We start from the raw sequence: 15,115 nt of genomic DNA, 5'->3' as shown, positions 1-15,115 counted from the left end.
CCAAAATAATGTTTTAATGCATGATTTTATTATAAATTCATGTTCAAAATGATAAGAATTTCATTATTAGGAATAGTATTAACTCGTAGTGGATAAATATTTTATTCTGGAAACTAAAAATGTTGACTGTAAATTTCAATATAAGTATCATTTTAATATATTCCGAATACAAAAACTTGACTCTTGACTTCCTTTTTTTTAAAGCACCATATTTTCTATTATAGTTAGATTCCAAAATGACATGAAGTTTGTCAAATGTTTTTAATACATAATCATTTTGAACTATAGAGAATAATATATATGTATATAATATATTTATAATGGTCTAAGTTAGATACAAATATTTTATAAACTTATATAATTTTTTCTTAATTTAATACCATACAATATGGTTTATTGATTTGAATCCGTAAACATTTGAGAAATTAAACCCCCATCAGCAATTTATATGTATAAACTCATGTTTCTAAACTAACGCAAAATCCATACTTGAAAAGAATAACAACAAAAATAATATTCGTCTTTCATAACTTAAGCAAATTTTTAGTATTATGTGTACTTAATTTATGCGAACTTTTTTTCTTTTGGTAAAATTTATGTGAACTTCTTACCGTCATTTCATTAGTTAGTGTTTTATACCGGCCTTAGAATTACTTAATGTAAATCAATTTGAAGGATAAAACCACATATGTCTTTCTCTTGTGCACTAACGTTGAGACCACAAAACACAGATTTTTGTATCAAAATTATTGATGAGGTACTTTGTTTTATCAAAAGTTATTAGAAGTCACTTAACATCTGTCATATTTTACAGGGCACTCAGTATGAAAAAATAGAACAAATTCGAACCAAAAAAAAATGTGCTAGCCTATATATTCTGGAAGAAACTGAATTTTCATATTGTAAAATCATAACTGATTTTTCTTATACATAACATAATTTACAATGGCAAATAAACTGAATTATTTTCATATTGCAAAAAAAAAAAAAAAAGAAAAGAAAAACTCAATTTTGGGAAGAAAAATGGAAAACTCGAATTTGAAAACAGAAAATCCAAACTAATTGTTCTATTTAAGTTTCTTTCCTGTATTATTATAATATTTTATTTGGTTTATTATAATATTAGGGGTTATTTGACACTTTTCAAAAAAATGTTTGGGTTTTAAAAATGTTTTTGGAAAATGTGAGGGGTTTTTTTTTTTTTTTTCATTGTATCTCTACTCTGATGTTTGGTTTCTCCGACAGACTTGGAATTGGGAAATCACAGTGATGATCAAGACTTTGTCTGTGGCTTCTGCTCGCATCTTTTTCTTCTCCAAATCCTCTCCAGCCTTTGTTATTCGTTGCTATAAGCTCTCTTTATCGCATCGCCGGGAGTTCACTACTGCGATGGCTAGTGGAAGCGACGAGTTCGTGAAAGGAAACGTTTATCCAAATGGCGTTGCTTTAATCACTCTTGATCGACCTAAAGCTCTCAACGCCATGAATCTAGGTCTCTGTTTTTAAGAAAGACTTAAGCTTTTTTATGAAATGAGTAAGTTCAAATCATTAAAGAAACGAAATTTTTTTTGCAGAAATGGATTTAAAGTACAAGAGTTTGCTTGATGAGTGGGAATCTGATCCTAGAGTCAAATGTGTTATCGTCCAAGGCAGCACACCTAGGGCCTTTTGTGCAGGTAAAAAAATAAACTTCTTTTCTTGTTGTGTTGATATGTGGATTCTGGTTTCTAAGATTGTAGGAAGTACAATGCATCTTATATAGAAAGCAAAAGCTAAGTGTGCTGTGTTTTGCTTTTTGTGGGGTTTTTGGGTTTCATTTTCTTGCATCAAAGGTGTTCTCTTTATCTAACTGGATAGAATTTTATTAACAATGGTCTTAGTTTATCTGCAGGTGGTGATGTGAAGCAGATTACAACTAAGAATCAATTGTCAGATATGATAGAGGTCTGTTTGTGCTCTTTTTTTTTTTTAACTCCATGCTTGATTACCCTCCATGATGTATGTTTCTTGTTTATGTGGTAACAACTCTAACTTTGCTTCATTTTAGGTATTTACAGCTGAGTATTCACTGATATGCAAGATTGCTGGATACAAAAAACCATATGTTTCTTTAATGGATGGCATAACAATGGGCTTTGGCCTTGGTCTTTCTGGACATGGGCGCTACCGAGTGATTACAGAGGTGCTCATAGTAAAACCTCCTTCTCTACTTTTACGCGGATAACATTTCTTACCTCCTATCATTGTTTTGTTATCCATTCTAAGAGGACGGTCCTTGCAATGCCAGAAAATGGAATCGGTTTGTTTCCAGATGTTGGTTTTTCATATATAGCAGCTCATAGCCCTGGCGGAGGATCTGTTGGTATGTTCTTCATCTCCTCGATTCCTAATAGTTCCTCCCAAGTTTTTCTTTCAGTCAGATTTGTTGTCACCTGGTCATTATGTTCAAGGATGTATGTTTTCATATTGCATAACAAATGATGTTGTGTCATTCTTCACCAGCAACATTTTCAACCTTCAAATTCTGCAGGTGCTTACCTTGGTATGACTGGGAGAAGGGTTTCCACACCTTCAGATGCACTGTTTGTGGGTCTTGGCACACATTATGTACCATCTGGAAAGCTAGGTTCACTTAAAGAAGCCATTTTGTCGGCTGACCTGTAGGCCCTTGCAGACTACTTTGTGCAATATTTCAGATATAGAAGCTTTTGGTATTATTGCTCTGTTTCGTCTCTCAGAAAGCATATGTGTTGGTAATACAGTTCCAAGGATCCCCATCAAGACATCCAATCAACTTTATCAGATTACAGCAGTGATCCTGAATCTGAATCCCACCTCAAAATGCTTTTGCCTCAGATAGAATCAGCTTTTAGTGCAAGTAAGTCTGTTAAGGAAACAATCCAAGAGCTGAAGAACTACCAGCAGAGCACTGAAGCATCAGGTAACATACACATCACTCTTTTTAAGGTTTCGATGAAGATTAATTTGGTTCCATGCTCTCTAGTGCTATTTATATAGGGATACCAACCCTTAGTGCGTGTTTGGTATTTATAAGAACGACTACACTTCAAGATAATAATACTTCTTTCTCTCTCTCTTTAGTAGTGGTCACTTATTAAATAACTTCTCTAGCTGAACCTTAGTTGTTTTCACATGTTTTCTGAGTTGTTGTTGTTTACAGTATAATCAAATTGAATTTGCTATCCTGATCTCTGAGAAATTTGGACACAATGTTTGTGTACAGTTGCAGAGTGGGCTAATGAAGCACTCGAAGGCCTTGTAAAAGGGGCACCGTTTTCTCTTCACCTAACGCATAAGTACTTCTCGAAAGTTGTTTGTGCCAAGGGAAAGACTGACAACGGGATGTCAACGGTGAGTCCAACTCTTTGTTTCCAGTTACGTTACAAGTTTTCACAAGTAATACTTAACTTTTCTGTCCATCTTTGAAGCTTAATGGTGTGATGAAAACTGAGTACCGTATTGCTTTAAGATCTGCTTTGCGCGGTGATTTCACTGAAGGTGTTAGAGCAGTCTTGATTGACAAAGACCAGGTTTTGTTCATTGCCACTCAAAGATTATTCAGTTTAATTCTGTCATGATTATTTTGTGCTTTCTCATTTTAGGGAAGTCGTCTTTGACGATCAGAGTTTATAATTCTAGACATGTCTCAGTCACTTTTTTGGCCTCTGTTGTCTCTGTATTGCCCTTACTATAAGCTACCATTCATGAGTGGTTTTTTCTCGCAGAATCCGAAATGGAAACCAGCAAGCTTAGACGAGGTAGATGAAACAGAAGTGGATTCTCTCTTTAAGCCATTAAGTCCTGAACTTGAAGAGCTAAACGTATGACGAAGCGACTTACCAAACCACGGAATAAATTTGCTTAGCTAATGGATTGTTGGATCATAGTGCTGCAGAACTTGTCCCATCTATTTATCATTTTTTCAAGTCGACGAATTGATGAACTTACAACAGAAATCATTATTTTCTAATAAAGTCGTCTCTCTTTAGTCTTTACAGCATAGAGTAGAGTGCTACAATCAATTCATACATTTACATGATCCTAGCTACATTTCCTAAGGGATATTTTTTCTCTAGAGTTCATTACTCATAATTCAATAGGAAATGATACAAACCAAATAAAAAATATATGACGTAATAAATAAAGTACAAATGGAATCAGATACATACCTAATGGTAGGCAAGAGAAGTGGCAGTGAAAAGAGAAGCAGAATCACAAAAAAATTGTTTTGGAAAACTTAAAAAGCAATTTTACATGGACGTGACATTATATTTTATCTCCATTAATCTGAACAGAGCATAAGATCCCTTTTTCTCTTATAGTCTTTACATGTCAATAAGATACGACAGAAAAAAAAAAAGAACCATGTTGAAACTCTTTAAAATCATTTTTTTTTACGCCACGAAGAAGAGGAAAATCATGAGAAATGCAATGAGTACGAAGAAAATTTTCATCATCAGCCATCGGTTTGACGATATGCTGTTGAGATACCTGGCCAGTTGGCTCTGTGCTCCTTCCACATTCGCTAATGTATCTTCCATGTTTTGATCGATCCTGTACAAAACCATTAACATATAATATTATACTTCCTTCCAAAATATGTGTGAAATGAATCATATAACATTTGAAACGTTTTGGTGTTTTCCTCATGAGGAAGACGAACCTGATAGCAATCTCCCCTTGCTGAGAAACCATGGTTGCTAGTTGTGTGAAGATACTGCCTAGCTCGTGGATTGTTGATTCGACGTTGTGTAGAGCTTCAGCTCGGCTCTGCATATATGTGTCCTGCAATGGGACCATCTGTTGCTGCTGCTGTTGTTGTTGTTGACTCTGTTGCAACAATGGTGAAGATTCGGCTTCTCCCTGCTTCCTGTAAATGTAGAGATTATAAATGGTCTTGTGTTCTTCTTGACAAGCCAAATTCTAAATTGAGCAACGACAGACATAGCACAGCTAATATTCTAGTAAATATATAGCAACTTTCTTGACTCCCATTAGACAAAATTCTTAGCCAGATTTCAAGAGGTAATATTAGGTTAATAGTACTTTACCATGGGACTAACTGAGATGACGATGAAGAAGCACCATTTGCCCATGGAAGAGGAGCAGATTCACTAGCAGCAGCCTTAGCAGCCAAAGGGCGTTGGCGAACGAATGGGTTTGTTGATTCTTTGGAAGCGTTTGAAGAGAAGAGTTGCCTTCGATTTTCATGGATCTTCATGTTCTGCAACACCAGACAAGTAAAAAAATAGCTCAGTCTATAGCATCATTACACTAGCAATAAGGTGTAAGATTCACGTTTAAATCCAAGGAAACAAAGAAAGAACCTCGGTTCTCATGGTAAGAACATCCTTAAACTCTTTGGTAGTATCCATCAGACGATTCTTTAGATCGTCAACAACAGTTGCTGAGAAGTTAGCTTTGTCCCTGTCTCTAGAGCTGTTCCCTTCATCATTCTGAGAGCTCTGAAACACTTGAAGGTCGACCAGAGCAGTATTTAGAGCAGAGATCTCTTGCTTGACGACTACTGTCAGCTCTTGTATCTCCCGTGTCGGATCATCAAATACTGATGTCTTCTTTGCAACTGATTTTGCAAAAACAAAATCACAAAGTTACTGAAAACATTCTGAAGTATTCTTGAGAAATTCTCACGCCATTCCTACTACTAGCCATGGTGGTCTCAATCTAGCTTTTGCTACCATAATCTAAGCAAAATCATATCTCCTGCTACGATTCAGATCAGCTATATTCGTTTAAGGACCATTCCTAACACCCTAAGCTAAAGCCATTACAGAGATTAACTTATCCAGATTCACAAGATCCCTAAGCTAAAGGCATATTGAACAACTTACGTTTGGCAAGCTTCGCCAGTTTCTGCGACGTTTGATGAATAGCTATACCAATCTGACCAGCTCTCTTGTTGAACTCAGATCGTTTATTCAGATCCTCTCTTCTCACACCATCGTTCCAATTATTACCACCATACGGTGCACTATTCGCCGCCGGAGCAATGGATCCCCTCAGGCTCTCCGAAATTTTGAGAAACTCGGCCGTCCGATCTCGATACGACGATTGCCCATGCCTCACCGACATTGTTCTTCGTCCTCAGAGAAGCTTCGGATCTGGTCTCTCTCAATAGCTAGAGATTCAAACGAATTTGATGGATTCGAATCGGATGATTTGATACAGAGTCACGCAATGGTACCCTGTAAGAGGAATCGTGAACAAAAACCCAAAAAAAAAAAATCCTTAACCAAAATCAGAAGGAGAAGAGCTTAAACCGATCAACGCGTTGGCAATGATAATATTTCTCCTTTTTTGTTTGTTTGTCCATTGTGTTTCTGAAATGTCAAATTTTGGCCCAATATTTTTATTTGTTTCAAATGCGTTACCAAATCAAATGTTTCGAAAATTTTAAAACTCCGATTCGACTGATCCGGTTAGGCTGATCCGGTGGAACCTAAACCCGGCGATAAAACGATTCTATAAGGTTTTTTTAAATTCAATTAATATATTTTATAAAATAACATATAGTCTGAATTGAACATAATATATATTATGTTCTGAATAATATAATTGGTTAAAATTTTTTGACAGTTTTAAACAAAATTTTAAATACCATTATTTTAGAATTACTAACATATTATATAACGTAAATAAATACATTTATTTATAAAATAAAAATACATAGCTTTCAACAGAAAAAATGGACACAAGAGGTGATATAATACAAGTTTTGATTATGTATATAATACATCCAAAATTTCACTACCCTACTATACAAAACACAAAAAACACCAAACCATTGGTCCTCTACCTAAGATAGATTTCCACATTGATATGGAAATACCATGGATACTATCTTGGCACTACAACCTTGTACTTTTTTTTTACCAGACATGCCACACTCACTAGTTCGTAAAATTTCATATCTTTATAATTACTCTATATACACTAAATTTTTGTTTTGACTTAGCATTAAAAAGAAAACAGAATAATCTATATATATAAAGTGTAGTTTACTCACAACTGGTGCTGCCACCTTAGCATACATCTGTTTTAAATAAGTCCATATTTTTGAAATAAGCCCATGGACATTACCCACTAAACAGCTACTATTTATTTCTAAAGCCCAATTCATTATCCACTAAGCCATGTTTTTTTAGCCGGCAGAACAAAACTCTCTCCACGCCGTAATAGCGCCGTCGTCAAAGCAAAAAAATGTCCCTCCGTTGTGGACCTGAAGCGTCCCTGCTCTTCTCATTCTTTCATCCTGGTTCACCTAATAGATATCTTTGAAATTAATGTTCTCTACTCCTCCACACCCTTTCGCTGTCTTCTCTCTCTTCCATCTCCGTTTTTCTCTGTTATTCTAATTCATCCCCTTCAATGCTCGATCTTTCAATTTAAGACCCACTACTCTATCTTTAATTGGTGTAAGTTCTATATAATGTCTTCTCCTCCAATTTGATAATATAATATCCGTCCCCATCTCCATCTCCATTCTCCAGGTAAAATTCGCAGGAGCCACCCCTCTGATTCTTCTTCATTCATCAGTTTCCAAATTTTTAATTCATCTTCTGGGTTTGTGGGAATGAATAATCGCAGCTTGGTGTCCCTATTTAGCTTCTTGCTTTTACAGTATTGGTAGTAGTAGTTAGGACTTAGGAGGAGGTCTTCATCGATATGGAACCTTGTGATTCTGCAATTCTCGATTCCGATGGCGGAGCAACGACTCCATCAAAAGATTCACAAAGCAAGAACACACCCGTCCAACAGGATTCGATATCACTTGGGGTAAAGAAACCTCCAACGAACTCTCCTGTGAATCCATTATCTCCGGTCACTAATACTGCAAGCGGGCGACTCGTATATGTCCGCAGAAGAGTCGAGGTTGACACTTCCAAAGCTGCTGCTGCTAGGAAAACTCCGCCTAAGGAACCACCAACCGTGGCTGTAGCTGTGGCTGTGGTTAGCTCTTCCCCACAGGGACCGTCCAGCCATAGGTTAGACAGGGAAGAGCGTTACGATCATCTTCAAACGCTTCTTAATAAGCTTAATGAATCTGATCGCAACGATCATGTACAGAGTAAGCACCCCCTTCACCATTCTTTTTCTATAATTAAGATAGATAGATAGATAGATATATATGTCACTCTAATTCGGATTACTTTTCTATGTTTATACTGTTGGTGCTTTGGTCACTTCCCTCCTCTGAGCTTAGCAAGCATGCTTTTGAGTTGGAAAAAAGGTCTATTCAATTCTCTCTTGAGGAAGGTACCCGCTCTCTCTTTCCTACCAACATCTTCTGAAATAAATGAGACCTAATAGAAAGGGTACTGTTTGGCTCATAATCAGAGTAAGGTAGGTATGAAAACTATAGACTACATTAGTCACAGCATATTTAAGACCAACAACATGCGTGATTTAAAAGAAAGATAGCATTTGTTTGTGATATGAAAATTTACAGTAGAGTTTTGCTCTAGGCTTATTGGGTGTGTAACGTTATGTCATATTAAGTATATGCTATAAAGAATGTGTTGGTGGTCATGGTGCAGCGAGAGAGATGCAGCGTGTAGCGGCTTTAAACGTGTTAGGACGGTCTGTGAACGGTCTTAAAACTTCATCAAATGACAGAGAACAGTAAAGGACAAAGGAAAATAGGAAACGTAAGTGTTGTTAACCGTTGACCACCGTCTTTATCATCAGTCTAACTGCACAAAAAATGATTAAAGTATGATGTTGTGATTACTTACTTTTCCAGAAGGCAAGTGCGCACTGATGTGGATGAACACAAAATCGAAGAAAGGGCAATTAATAATGAGGGCGAGGGCGAAGAGGCATTGCTACAGTAGTTGTGATACCATGTAAGAGTAGATTTTGTCGGGTGAGTCTATCTTTTAATTTGTCCCCTCCGTAAGAGGAATTCATTATTTGGATTCTAGAATGTACAACAAAAAATCATGTATGCGTAATAAAAATACCATGTAAGAGAAGAGATGATCTAAGGCTCTAAGCCCACGAGTTAGGGGGGATTCAATATTCCTCCAAAACTCCTGAGACAAATGTGGCACGTCACTTGGTATTATTATAAGAAGATCTCATTGTAATTGTATCTGTATTCTCTACTACATACAACCGAATACTACCAAGTCTATGCATCTTATTTATTATATATATCTCTTATATATATATATATAGTATAAATGTATAGGAGATATGAATAGATTGGGTTTTAAATTGATGATAGAGGGAGAGACGGAGAGAGAGTCAACAAGTTTGGCAATTTATAACCACAAATCCTCTATATATTAATAGAGAAACATTTTCACAAAAAAAATGGAGCTGTCACCCTCACATAACTTATGTACATTTTTTAATAAATATCTTTATTTCTCATTATTATTTACATAAATATGTCATTAAAATATTATGAGCTAATGTTTTTTGTTATTAGTTTTAAAAAATAAATATTTAATCAACTATTAAATCCAAAAATGTATTTAATATTTATTTTTATAACATATCTACTTATTCAACATAAATTACATTTCACAAACAAGAAAAAAAATTATTTATTTATTTACCACTTTTATTATTTTTCTCATTGCATTTTTAAACTTACGATTAATTTAAATTAAATCGATTAGTTTAAAAAATATTGATTTATCTATTTAATGATATAGTGATAAAGATAATAATGTGAAACATTAAATATGTGAATTTGATTTTTAAAAACACAAAAAGATATCAAAACTTTCTACACCACCTTAAAATTTTTTTCCAAGTTCAAATATTTCACCGGTGAAACATATTTTACAGAAAATAAATGCAAATTTGAATAAACGAAAAAAACTTTACTTTTATATTTTTTTTTATACAAACAAATCTTAAATCTCACATAATAATTTTACTCATAATATTTTTAAAAAAATCTAGGAAACCAACACATTTTCATATAATCAAATTTGCAACCCAATTTAAATTTATCTTTAACGAAATCAACAGGAGATAATCAAATATCCCCTACAGATGCGAAGCGAGGAGGGAATCAACCAAATATGCAAACCTAAAAAAAAAATGAATATTCAAGGGAAAACGATTATGAAAGGGATGAGTGAAAAAACAATTATGAGCAGCAAAAAAATAAGTTCAATACTCATATTATCTTCTAGATCGCAAACATTGCTCTTCTTCTACCCATTCACGAGGACATCGAATTTTGAAAAAGAACAAATCCATTCTCAACTCAATAACATACAAATAATGACCAACACATTATAAGCTTTACAGAGAAATTGGGCCCGACTGAAACAAAGAAAAATAGCCAAAAAAAAAAGAAATGTAAGTGATTGATTTTATTTATTTTTCTTAATAAAGTCTACAACCCTTTTCACTCCAAACACTAAAACATTGACAAAAAAAACTACTCCAACAGTTTACAAAATACATATGAAAATATTAAATAACAATCCAACCACATAATGACAAAAAATAAAAAAATTAATCACAACTAACAACTACAGCCAAACCAACAACTTCAACTACACAATGTTAACTTCTAATTATAATTTTTTTTTAAAAACCATTCAAAAACACACAAGATGATCTCAATTTTTTAAAAAATAAACAGCAAACTAAATTATACTTACTGCAAAACCTATTTTTATAAAAATATCTAACAAAATAACATAAGCAACGAAAATCAAATACAAAAACAAAGATAATTTACGTAACCAAAAAAATAATATACACAACAAAACCCGAAATACAGCTTAATCTAACTACCGCGCGTAGCGCGGGTCAATTGCTAGTATTATTATCTTTTTCTCTTTTTTACCTTTTGAAGTAATTGTACTTTGAATAAATTGTACTTTCGTATATGTATGTTCTGAATTTCCATACTTTGAACAAAGGTTTCGAAAGATGAGTTGAATCTAAAATATCTATCTGATCTATAAAAATATAGTATTGTGGTTTGATAAACATGTTGCTTTATTCTTCAGCACATACATATAGAAGCCAAATAAATATTTCATTACACACAGAAATGTATATATTTTATCTCACGAACCAATTTATTTTTCTTTTATGTTAAAGTTCACTTTTATGTTAAAGACATAATCAAATGATTATCATTAGAGAATTTCTCTATAACCAAGTTCAATTGATTTAGAAAGTGAGAAGAATAGTGTATTATAAAGAGAAAATGTGTTGAAGCTGTGGATGAACTCAAATTTAGAGAATACCAATTATGCATATCAATCTCTTTTTTTTTGCTGTTGTTCACTTTTTTTTATGCATTCCAATTAAATCAAACATATTTTACTTTTTATTTATAATGTAGTATTATTTTCATTTCTCTAGGTATGAAAGTTCCTTTGAAATGTGTTATGAACATCAATAATCATAATTATAAATTATATATATATAATTATAATTAATTTATTTAAAATTAACATTATAAGATTCAAAATAAAACAATTCATAATTACTATAATGTTCAAATACATTTTATACTATAAATATTTGATATGCGTCCACCATTTAACATATACTTGAAGCATTTGAACCGCTTGGTCCGCACTTGTACAAGTGATACAATCCTAAAATTATTCATGCCTCATCAAGAATTGGCTAAAGACAAATCAAGATCAAATTATAAAGAAGCTTCTAGAAGACAATCAATTCATGGCCATATCAAGAAAGTGTCGAGATTCAAAAAACCAATCTCCATCAGTAATGATTGATAAAACCCCTCAAATTTATTCTTGGTTGATTTATGTAATTAATTTTATTTATTTTTATATATGTTATTGATTTGTAAATTGAGCCTATATAAGCTCATGTTTTCCTTCATTGTAAAAATATATAGATTTTTTTTTTAAAAAAGAGAGAGTTTCTCACTTTTAAAAGCTTCAGCTTTTGTTTTACTTGTCTTTTCTATTGTGTGTGATTCTTTTAGAAAACAAGTGCAATCTCTATTTTTATGTGCGATTTGATTCTTTTAAAAGCTTAGGGTTGATTTCAAAACTAAGTATAAACCATGTCCCGATAGTTATCCCCTAACATATATAATATTTTTACCCGTAAAAACCCGTCCCTCTAAACCCAGTTTGATGTTTGTTTATTTCTGAAAAGCTCACAATCAACTTGCAAATCTGCGGGATTCACGAACAATATATATATATATATATATATATATAGATATATTTAGTTATCCAAATTTTTAAATCTCGTTATCCGAAATTCTTATTTGATATTCAATCGAAAATAGTTTAGAAAATATTTTTTTTATTTTATGAATTACCGTTCACGCCTCATACCCGTTATTTGAAATAAATAGCTCTACATAAATTTTTGAATATATATTAATATCCTGTCCCTCTTGTATTACCCAAAACTTCTGAAAGTTATAATAATTCATATAGATCAAATGCATTTAATTTACTATGGCAATGTCTGTTATTTAATGGATTATATATGTTGATATTTCTTTGGCTTCATCTTGTTTTGTGGTTATTTTATATTTTTTTTTGGTAATTCTTTTGTTTCGTCTTGTTTTTGTCCATCCTATTGTGTTTCTGTTGTAGTTTAACATGAGACATTAAAAAAGTAACACAAATTATTTCCAAATTTATATATTTTTCCAATTATTGTGTCCCAACCTTAATAAATGATGTTAAGTATGCATGTTTGCTCTATATATAAAATCGATGAAGTGTAATTGATGAAAACAAATCATGTGAGAAGTAAATTCGTTCTATACTCTACACGATTAGAAAACATAAAATGATAGTTTTTTGAAAATGTTTGGAACCATTCTTTGAACACACAATATTTATCTTGTAATGTGAAGAACCTATATACACTTGTAACTTGTACTTAGAAGATTATGAACATTATTAAAATGTCCACCAGAAATTAGCTTATATTAGATTCTCTAAACTTTGTCAAAAAAAAATAAAATAAATAATTCTCTAAACATAAAGGTGTGTTTACATGAAATAAAAAGACAGTTCTGGCTTCTCCTCGTAAAAAAATTATATAAACACAACTTTTTTTTTTCTTTTTTTTTTCGACCAAACATTAATTAAAATAAAACTCCGAGATTGGTTGCCCAAACTGGAGGATAGATGTTTACAAAAGTCGTTTCCGACGATAACAATCTAGAAGAACGAGCTGAACAATCAGCCTTCACATTGGACGTCCTTGGGATTTTGGAAAGGGTGAAAAGCGGCAAGGAGGCACTAAGCACCTAAAACTCATCTAGAAGCGTAGAGAAAGCCGGCCACTCCTCCGGAGCTTGCACCATTGATACTAACTCTGCAGAATCCATCTCGAACCTCTAACAATCAATTCCTCTGGAAAGAATACACTCCATCGCCCAAAGTAATGCTTCCATCTCCGAATGAAGTGGGGACGCACTGCGACGTTGACATCTTGCACCCAAGACTAAAGTCTTACTCTCACCATCTCCACACCACCAACCTAAACCTGAATGTGGTTCCGTAGATTTCCACGAGCCATCAACTTGACAACGAATTAACAATTCCGGAATATGCAAAGGTTCCAACGACGCGGGCCTGGTCCTGACCGCCATTTGGGCTTCCTGCCACCACAACTGTTTGCGTAAAGCCTGATTAATAATATCTAGTGGCTCTGATTGTATCCCTTGGAAAACTTTGTTATTCCTATCCTTCCATAAGAACCAGACCAGCCACGGTATCGAACTGTGAGTAACTCCTAAAGCCATAGGGGTTAACCCTTTGCCATATATAAAATCTAGATTGGAGTAGACCGAGCCAACAAGGAACTTTTCCGTGTGTAATCCATCAAAAACCCTCTCCCACACCTGACGAGAACGAGGACACTCAAACAAAGTATGATTGATTAATAGACTCTACTGCTAGTTCACATCTCTTGCATACCGTATCACAATTAACTCCCCGGGTAGCTAATCGCTCCGTCACCAGGAGGGAGCCAGATGCAATCTGCCAGAAGAAATGTTTGATTTTAGGTGGTACCGGAAGATCCCAAGCCTGAGCCTTCAGGACATTAAAGTTAGGGCCGATTTCAACTTCAGCTTTCATAGCTTGAGCTATCTCATAACCCGACTTAACCGAATATCGACCAGAATGTGTATAATGCCACACCAATCGATCTTGCTTAAAGGATTTGCTAATAGGCAAACTTTTAATAATGTGGATATCCTCCGGATCCATAAATTCCTGAAGGATAGGTAAATGCCACTCCTTAGTCCTTGGGTTGATCAAATGATTTACCATTAGATTTGGGTGTAGTTGTTGTCCCCTACCGTTTGCAGGTCGAGGATGCTGATCCGGAATCCAGGGATCCCGCCAGACCGAAATGTTAGGGCCTGACCCCACCGCCCATCGGGCACCTTTTTCCACTAAACTTTTTGTTGAAAAAATACTTCTCCATCCAAAAGAGGGTGAGTAAGGTTTTTTCGCCAACAACGGATGCTTGTTTCTGAAATATCGACCTCTAAACACTTGAGCAAACAAGGAATTCGGATACTGTATTAAACGCCAATACTGTTTAGCCAATAAAGCATCATTGAAAGTCTCCAGATCCCGAAACCCCAGACCTCCCTCGGTCTTATCTCGACACATTTTATCCCAAGCCACCCAGTGAAGCCCCCGATCTTTCCCATCAGAACTCCACCAGAAATTTGAAATTGCACTCGTCAATTTGGTCGTTAAGCCTTGGGGGAGTTTGAAGCACGACATAACATGCGTAGGAAGAGCCAAAGCCACCGACTTTAGTAATACTTCCTTCCCGCCCTTAGATAAAAATTTTGCTGTCCAACCATTCACCCTATCATTCAACCTATCCCGAACGTAACCAAAGACTTGAACTCTTGATCCTTCGAGGCTTTCGGGAATTCCCAAATAAGAACCCAAACCCCCTTCCCTGGAGATTCCAATGACAGTTTTTACCCTGTCCTTGACCTCTGAAGTCACCCTTTTACCAAACATAATAGAGGATTTGTCTAAATTGACCTCCTGACCGGAAGCTCTACCATAGTCGCCAATAATACTCATGACCGTTGAACATTGTTCTTCATCGG

At 34.4% G+C, this 15,115-nt stretch overlaps 3 protein-coding genes across 6 annotated transcripts; 2 read left to right on the top strand and 1 right to left on the bottom strand.

Moving 5' to 3' along the window:
* Nucleotides 1-1,203: 1,203 nt before the first annotated feature.
* On the top strand, nucleotides 1,204-4,014 carry LOC104746976 (3-hydroxyisobutyryl-CoA hydrolase-like protein 4, mitochondrial). Its single transcript, XM_010468538.3, has 10 exons — nucleotides 1,204-1,492; nucleotides 1,575-1,676; nucleotides 1,892-1,944; nucleotides 2,048-2,182; nucleotides 2,266-2,362; nucleotides 2,531-2,660; nucleotides 2,763-2,941; nucleotides 3,245-3,372; nucleotides 3,450-3,551; nucleotides 3,747-4,014. The coding sequence occupies exons 1-10, from the start codon at nucleotides 1,270-1,272 to the stop codon at nucleotides 3,846-3,848; spliced, it is 1,251 nt and encodes a 416-aa protein (XP_010466840.1). The 5' UTR covers nucleotides 1,204-1,269; the 3' UTR covers nucleotides 3,849-4,014.
* A 219-nt stretch (nucleotides 4,015-4,233) lies between these two features.
* Nucleotides 4,234-6,369, bottom strand: LOC104746977 (syntaxin-32). The gene is made up of 5 exons (XM_010468539.3): nucleotides 5,874-6,369; nucleotides 5,349-5,605; nucleotides 5,073-5,245; nucleotides 4,685-4,891; nucleotides 4,234-4,575 (listed from the first exon to the last, which is right to left on the bottom strand). The coding sequence occupies exons 1-5, from the start codon at nucleotides 6,112-6,114 to the stop codon at nucleotides 4,416-4,418; spliced, it is 1,038 nt and encodes a 345-aa protein (XP_010466841.1). The 5' UTR covers nucleotides 6,115-6,369; the 3' UTR covers nucleotides 4,234-4,415.
* A 798-nt stretch (nucleotides 6,370-7,167) lies between these two features.
* Nucleotides 7,168-9,136, top strand: LOC104746975 (uncharacterized). Of its 4 annotated transcripts, none has more exons than XM_087486647.1 (6): nucleotides 7,168-7,532; nucleotides 7,630-7,818; nucleotides 7,905-8,110; nucleotides 8,246-8,298; nucleotides 8,580-8,690; nucleotides 8,786-9,136. In XM_087486647.1, exons 2-5 carry the CDS (start codon nucleotides 7,742-7,744, stop codon nucleotides 8,598-8,600), a joined length of 357 nt encoding a protein of 118 aa, XP_087342773.1. In that variant the 5' UTR covers nucleotides 7,168-7,532; nucleotides 7,630-7,741; the 3' UTR covers nucleotides 8,601-8,690; nucleotides 8,786-9,136. The 4 variants fall into 4 exon arrangements, with proteins under 4 accessions (XP_087342773.1, XP_087342771.1, XP_087342770.1 ...); XM_087486646.1 differs by having other exon boundaries at nucleotides 7,210-7,532; nucleotides 8,246-8,385; XM_087486645.1 differs by having other exon boundaries at nucleotides 7,630-8,110.
* Nucleotides 9,137-15,115: the final 5,979 nt, after the last annotated feature.

This window comes from Camelina sativa, chromosome 15 (genome assembly GCF_030686135.1).
Source record: "Camelina sativa cultivar CO46 ecotype springtype chromosome 15, ASM3068613v1".
In the NCBI taxonomy this organism is placed as follows: domain Eukaryota; kingdom Viridiplantae; phylum Streptophyta; class Magnoliopsida; order Brassicales; family Brassicaceae; genus Camelina; species Camelina sativa.
The sequence above is the reverse complement of the archived record's forward strand: the minus strand, read 5'-3'. Positions and strand labels throughout refer to the sequence as shown.

Bases quoted from the DNA above. Each gene is read 5' to 3' on its own strand.
- LOC104746976 (XM_010468538.3), top strand. From the start codon at position 1,270: ATGATCAAGACTTTGTCTGTGGCTTCTGCTCGCATCTTTTTCTTCTCC. The intron at 1,677-1,891 runs GTAAAAAAATAA...GTTTATCTGCAG, and splicing joins ACCTAGGGCCTTTTGTGCAG to GTGGTGATGTGAAGCAGATT. The intron at 2,363-2,530 runs GTATGTTCTTCA...CAAATTCTGCAG, and splicing joins CCCTGGCGGAGGATCTGTTG to GTGCTTACCTTGGTATGACT.
- LOC104746977 (XM_010468539.3), bottom strand. From the start codon at position 6,114: ATGTCGGTGAGGCATGGGCAATCGTCGTATCGAGATCGGACGGCCGAG. The intron at 5,606-5,873 runs GTAAGTTGTTCA...TTGCAAAATCAG, and splicing joins ACTGGCGAAGCTTGCCAAAC to TTGCAAAGAAGACATCAGTA. The intron at 4,892-5,072 runs GTAAAGTACTAT...CTACATTTACAG, and splicing joins TCATCTCAGTTAGTCCCATG to GAAGCAGGGAGAAGCCGAAT.
- LOC104746975 (XM_087486644.1), top strand. From the start codon at position 7,708: ATGGAACCTTGTGATTCTGCAATTCTCGATTCCGATGGCGGAGCAACG. The intron at 8,111-8,245 runs GTAAGCACCCCC...CTCTGAGCTTAG, and splicing joins TCGCAACGATCATGTACAGA to CAAGCATGCTTTTGAGTTGG.